The following is a 7442-nucleotide window of genomic DNA, read 5'->3' on the forward strand; positions in this document are numbered from 1 at the left end:
AAGTTTTTTAACAATTTGATTTGTTAGAAAGTTTGAGATTCTCTTTGAAATAAGAAGATTTGGAAGAGTTGAAAAGAATAAATAAGTTCGCGAATTGAACTTTTTTGTTTTCTTTACTTTTGTTTTGTAAATGAATTGAATTAAATATCGAGTTTTCGAGTTTGATTTTCAACGATATAAAAAAGTTTTGGAAATTATTACTTCAAAGATTAAAGCTTTTCAAGATTTTTTCAAGATTTAAAATTTTAAAAATTGAAGAATTCTAAAATTTTAATTGCGAATTTAAAAAACTTTGAGTCTCGATGATTTTAAAAATTCTGATTTTAAAAAAAACTGTATGAATACTAAAAAAATTTTAATTTCAAATTCCAAATCATTTATTTACACAATTTACAAAAATTCTAATGCAAAATTTTCCTCAAAATTCATAAATCTGCAGTACGTAAAATATAAAAAATCATTTTTACGTTCAAAAATCGTCCAACAAATTACAAATCTATACATCATTTTCCAGAATATTCGAAACTATTGCGAAACACATTTTGTAATATATCAATTGTTTATCACGCTCTCACAAGAAGAAGAAAAAGAAGAAAAAAAAAAGAGAAAAACAGCGTAAATATGATCGAATCAGAGGAAGTGCATGTTTTCATAACAATCGAGTCAAATCCTGTTCATGTTTAGTACTTCCTATATCGCTCTAAAACGTAATATCCCGATGATATCAGAATTTCATTCATTTTATCAACCAACCTCACGTATACGTGTACATATATTCGATATGTAAAAGTGGACTAAGTTTATCTAAGGTTTCGAACCGTTCTGATAATTCGTTCTTGCGCGGAAGTGTTGCTTAGACGACGAAGAAAATTTATCGAGAAAATTCGAATTTTTATTGCGATTATTAAAATATTGGAGGGGAAAAAACGAGAACTCGAGCAATTATAAGTCGAATATATTATCGATTGTACTTGCACAAGCGCGCAATGATTGTCGAATGTTTGTGGTCAGAGTTATTAATAATTTCTTTTTTTTTTTGCTCATTTTGATACGAATAATTTTTCCAAGAATTTTGATATTAAATAAAATGTTGTCGATTGCCCTGGGTTGAATGATTTTATGGAATGATTTTTTCTCTGAAATTTATTGATTAATTTTTAATTAATCAGAGAAGATTGGATACAAATGTAAGTAAGAAATTTTTTTGACTGACACAATGATACCGATAGTGATTTCAATATCTAAACAGATATCTAAACGAAGATATCTCCTATTTTATACAAAACAATTCGAAATCTATTTTTATTTTACGGATCGTTGAAATTTTTTGATAAAAGATCTATGCTTGCTTCTAAATAACTCTAACCTTTCTTTTTTTTTTTTTCATAGATGTTCTCATTTCGTTTTAATTACTCTACAAAATTACATTACCCTTTTATCGTTTCGCTCATACGTTTGCTTTTTTTTTGCAGTAAACAAATAGACAATAAAGAGAATTTTCAATAGTCGATAAATAACGAACGAGCAAACGTTGTATCGATTCACGAATTATCGTCTAATCGATCTAATCGAATTTCTCACAGCCACAACAATCGAAATTATTTTTCTCGAGTGAGGTGAAAGGAAAATACCACTGGCAAATATAGAAACCGACTATAAACTCCGACATAATTATTCGCTCTCGAGTATTATCGTTATAATTACCAGGCATTGACTCCTCGTTCCTCTTTGTTTAAACGATATCAATTTGCCTGGAATAAAAAGAGGATTTAATCAATCGAAGGCTAATTTCCTATTTAGTCTTCGGATAAATGGTAATTCCATTAAGATCAATTAAGATGGAGTAAAACGTTCTATTAAAAATTTCGACGCGAATGGATAATAAATAAAATTCATTGATTAGATATTAATAGAAGTTTCGTCAAGACTTATGCATAAATTGAACTATATATTTTATGAAGACGTGTTTATGGAAGAAAAGACTTCTAATGAATCCTGAACTAAACCAATTTTTTAATTTAATTATTTAATTGGTGAAATTAATTCTAAAAATTATATACTGATTTAATAATTTAATGGAGATTAACGTGTAAATTTACTAAACTAAGAGAGGATTTGTCTTATTTTTGTACAAAAACTGTGCATAAAATTGTAAAATTATTCTCAATATATGTTCAACCACCTTAAATTCTTCAATCCTTCCGAACACGTTTCTTCAACATCCTAATCCAAAACTCTCTTCCTCAATCTCAAATTCATCTCAAGAATAAAAAAACCCCGCTTAAAGAAACAAAAGAAACCAACCCTTCTCCAAAAAAAAAAAAAAAAAAAAAGGAAGAATTCCAAAAAGAACAAACAAAAATCTCTCTCTCTGTCTCTCTTTCTCTCCCTCTATTTCTTTGTCAAAGAAAGAATATCTGGGCCAAGAGTATATAGCTCGTTAAACTTCTATTATTCTAATTAGGAAACAAGACTTATTCAAGATAATTTTCATTACGAAATCAAGAATCCCATAGAATTATACGTCTAATTTTGCCGATTAGTGAAATTGCAACGATAAATAAATACCATAAAAATTCACTTAACAGTCCACAGTTCAGATAATCGAGCTTCTATCTATCCTTACATTACATAACCACCAGTCAGGGACTTTTTTTTATTATATCAAACTATATAATTACAACGCACAATTTTCTTCTTCATAACAATCCATTTAAAACAACAATTATCCACCGCTATCTGTCTCCGACTTTTTTTTAAATTCGCTTATTTTTCAACATTATTAATTTCTCAGAAAAAAAGAAAAATCGATCAACCTAAACACGTACACACGCGTACGTTCGTGTACAAAAAAAAAAAAAAAACGAACACCCAAAACACGTACCCGCGCGTACGTTCGTGTAAAAAAAAAAAAAAAAAAACGAAAAATAATAAATAACCAAGCTTCTATCTCACTACTCTGTTGTGTATATACAATAATGCGAGGCCAGGGTATCTAATTCTACTTGGAAGCAGAACGCAGCGCCTCTCCGCGCCTTGGCCGTTTCCCTTTCACTCACCTATAGCAGTCCATGGCCTTGCGGTTGGCACGTCTGATGGAGGCGGCATCGGTCAAGGAGGCGATCAGAGCGACGCCGAGAAACGCGAAAAGTCCGGCTGCTGGCATCCTCGTTCCTCCCGAGAGGGGTGGGTGGCCAACTAAACGCGGACGAGTCAAATGGCCGGCTCGAGACACTTTATTCCCGCTGTCACGGGAATACAATGCGCGTCCCTCGCTTCTTTCTTCCTTCCTCGTCCACCCACGGCTAGCTAGCTGCACGCGGCTGAATCGTACGACGATCGACCGACCGACTGATACGCGCGTGGAGCGCCACTTTAACGTACGAGCAGGCAGCGTTATAACGAGCGATCGCGCTCGGCCTTCCGCTGACAGTTGGCTTGGCCGCGGTTGCGGCAAACGACGCGACGCACGACGCGAGCGGAAGCCTCCACGTCTGTAAGTCCCAACCTTGTTGTTGTTAAGTAATAAGGAGAGTCGGTGAGTTAATCGCCGAGCGACGATTTATCCACGGACAGATGGATAAGTGTGGGGAGGGAAAATGCGGTTACGCGGGTTATAGGAAGTTCGGTTTGGCCGGACCCTTTCTGCACGGTGGACGGAACCGGTGGTCGGTTTATATGTGTGTGGCCAGGTTGATAAGGAGGCGCTGTTCATTGGTCTGGCACGGAACACTCCCCCGGCGTGATTGGTCGCCGATTAAAGTTTCAGCTACGTTTATCTTAGGCCAAGGCGAAAGGCTTCGCGCGACCACTGTTTTTTTTCTCGGGATCTTCTTCTTCTTCTTTGATCGCACGTGACGAGGATCCGTGATCGAACGCAACGGAGGACACCACGCGTCGTCGCGATTTCGTGGTGTGAATTGGGTGTGATGGTGTGTTGGTAGTTTCGTAGGTATATTTTTGTTGTTTTTTTTTTTTAAGGGAGGGAGTGAGAGGATGAATTTGATTTTGAATTTGGGGATTGTGATGGTGGGTGAATGGAATTTGGAAGATGATTTCAAGTGGATTTAAACAATTTTGAGTGGTTTGATGAGTGGTTTATATACATGTGGAGAAATTGAATTTGAAGAAATAAATTTAGGTGGAAAGATGGGTGTGTTTAGCTATTAAATATTATCTGAATATTATGAGTAAATTACAAATGCAAATATGCATTTATTGTGAAATTTGAATATGTCAAATTGTACAATATTTAAGGGATAAAAGAGATGTTTGCTTTAAGTTTATTTTTTTATGAACAAGATATTTTATATAAATTCATAATTTAATTAGAATAGTTGAGCTTTGTACATTTTAGATAAACATCTTGTATTTTTTAAAAATTCTCTTTGTTACCATTTAAAATCATTATTTCTTTGTAACTTGATATATCAGTCTGCTGTTCCATAGTATTTTAATTAAAAGCACGTTAATTATTTCATTTTTTAACAAATTTCCATACAAAACGAACGACATCTCTTCGTTTTCATTATACATTCAAAAATAATTAATTTATCGGGAAACTAATGAAAAATCATTCGCAAATAATGTTTGTTAAAGATATATATAAAATTGTACGCGATAAAAATGATTATATATTAACAAAATAAAGGAATAATTTCATTATAAGAATTAAATTTCTTCCTCTTTTTTTTTATTTTTATTCCTTTTATTTATTATATGTTTGCATCCTCGATCATCGTCTATCAATATTTATTAATATTTTGAAAATATATTGAAAAATATTTACTTGAAAAAATTCGATAAGATACGAACATACTTATATAAATTGAATCTGATTATACGATAAGTGTTGTTTTTTATTTAGCGAAATACGATTTATGTAAAAAATATTGAACAAAAGTTGAAAAATATATAATAGAATAAATATTTAACAAAAAAATAAGTCAAATACCTTTGATATTATATTGATATTTGAATGTCAAGTATCAATTTACTACAAAAATTTCTAGAACTACGCTAAATTAATCTAAACTAATATTATATAGATAAAAATTCTAAAATAAAAATCTATCAAACTTAATAATTAGTTTTTAATTTGACTGGTGCGTAGTATATTCAAAAATTTCATACGATCAACTTCCCTTTTTTCACAGTTAAGTTGTATATATCCATTTTAATTTTTAATTGTTTCGAGTTCAAAAAAATTCCTCGATCGAGAATTACGAAAAATGTAAAAATAAATTCCATCACGATGGAAACACGAGTTTACCAAATGGAAAAGTTGATCTGTCCATTTTTTTATTACTCTCGTAAATTTTTCTTTTTCGAATCGATTGCAACGAAGCGTTAAGCAATCGGATAGATAGTAATTGCGGCTTCAGTGAAGATAAGAAAACGAAAAATCGTATAACAGAAACGATATCTACGACGAGCGAGGTCAAGGTAACATTTGCTCCTCTCACATCCCTCGATAAATACTCTGCAGAGTATCTGGAAATTCCTTTTCCACAAATTCCTTTTCCTTAACCACATTTCCACGTTTTATATTTCATTTTTCACGCGATCGCGAGGAAAATTAACAGAATTTCAAGATCAACAATTGCGATTGATTCCTACGATACGAATTTCAGTGTTTAAGATTCAATAAAAGGAGAATCTTTTGAAAATTACGAAAGTAATTTAATGAAATTTGAAAAATTAAAAAGTATTTGTTTATGCTTCAGAATTTTAAACTAGTTATTCTATTAAATAATGAATTATAATTATAAATAGATTAAATGAGACTACTGTCAAAGAAAATTTTAATTTTGACAGTTTTTTTTATATCATTATTCAAATAAATTCAAAATTCTTTTTATCTGACGAAATTCTATCATTGGAAATTCTTAAATGAATGCTAAATTGTATGTTTCCTTATAATTAAAATTCTTTCTTTTCTTTATCAATTAACACCAAATATCAAACATCTAAAAACTAAAAATGTTAAAATAATTAAAATTCCTTTAGAATATTAAATTATCAGAATAAAAATATTGGAATACATGAAATTCTTCCCTTTGTCAATTAACGAAATATCAAATCATAAAAATCGCACAATCACTTTTTCAATAATTTTTTTTTTAATTTACATAACGCAGATTATCTAACGCAGTCTCTTCCAGTTCACCACCATTTTTTCCCCAATGAGATCAACGAGATTTCGAAACTGCCACATTCTTTCCATTCATCCAACAAAATTCAATTTTCCTCGCGATGTAAGTAAATCCTTGAACGACAATGTCTTCGGTAAAGTGACGTTTAAACGCAGGGCCATTGAGTGGCAATTCGCTCCCCCTCAAAAAATTAAATTGCCCTTTAAAAACGATCTTCCTCCTCGACGAAGTTGCATTTTACCTCATGAAAAATATCTTTTTCATTTCCATGAATAATTCAAGTAACCAGGGGGCGTGACAACGAGAAGACATTGTACTTTGCAAATAGGAACAATGGGAAAATTGCACTGGTTCTTTTCCTTTTTTTTTTTCCATTATTCAATACACGCAAATGTGATGTAGAATAGATTTAAAAATTTCAGGGCTACGTATGTAAATGATAATGGCGAGTATCTCGTGTGTGGAGATGTTCATGGACAGATTCGATTCATTTATCCTTAATGACTTGCATCTTTAATGATCTGACAACGCGTGCGAATTTTTATGGAAAAATTCACCGAGGAAAAAGATTGTTGAATAATTTTTAAACAATTTTGGCGGGGAAAGATTAGAATTTTAAAATAATTTTTAAACGAATTTGTTTAGGAAAAATGAAATTTGTATTTCTAAATTTTGATAAGTATTCCGTGAAAAATGTTTCATTATATTAATAATGATAATTAATTTAAGATAATTTACATACAATTAAATAAAAAGGATATTTAACAATCTTGAAATTCGATCGACTTCTTTTTCTTTTCCTTTTTTTTTTTTTTTTTTTTTTTTTTACAGATAAGCTTTCCTCGACACAAATATTCGTTCTAATAAATTGAAAGACGCGCAAAACATTTTAAATAACCCGTAATTATAGATAAATATTTTAAAGTTTATCTGCAGTTTTTTTGCTTTACGCGGAATTATCACTGATAAACAGCATTTTCTTATCCAAACTTGAATAAATGAATATCCTATCAACTGATATACAACGAAGTGTTAGAAGAATTTAACATTTAAATCAAAAATTCATAAATAACACAACTGGATTTCTCAGTGGAATTCCACAAGGTATTAATTAATTCGCATTATATTCACACACAAGAATACAATCTTTTTATAATTTAAGATCGTGAAATTATACACGAAATTATATTATAATTGAAACATTAATTAACGAGAACGTGCGCGCATTACGGGAATTATTGTTCAATATTCGAGATATCTCTCTCTCTCTCTCTCTCTCTCTCTCTC

General features: G+C 31.1%; 1 protein-coding gene across 3 annotated transcripts in view; it reads right to left on the reverse strand.

Annotated features, from left to right (window-relative positions):
* The window catches only part of LOC102672950 (trehalase-like), a 68804-nt gene that overhangs the window by 34428 nt on the left and 26934 nt on the right, over positions 1-7442 (reverse strand). The window contains exon 1 of one of the 3 annotated variants that reach the window (XM_031512202.1): positions 3060-3537. The exons of 1 other annotated variant lie outside the window; for it this stretch is intronic. In XM_031512202.1, the coding sequence (XP_031368062.1) occupies positions 3060-3166 (107 nt within the window). In that variant the 5' untranslated portion in view covers positions 3167-3537. Of the gene's footprint in view, positions 1-3059; positions 3538-7442 lie in introns of those variants that run through there. One more of the 3 variants, XM_031512200.1, reaches the window with a different exon arrangement.

This window comes from Apis dorsata, unplaced genomic scaffold (assembly GCF_000469605.1).
Source record: "Apis dorsata unplaced genomic scaffold, Apis dorsata 1.3 scaffold_397, whole genome shotgun sequence".
Lineage (NCBI taxonomy): Eukaryota > Metazoa > Arthropoda > Insecta > Hymenoptera > Apidae > Apis > Apis dorsata.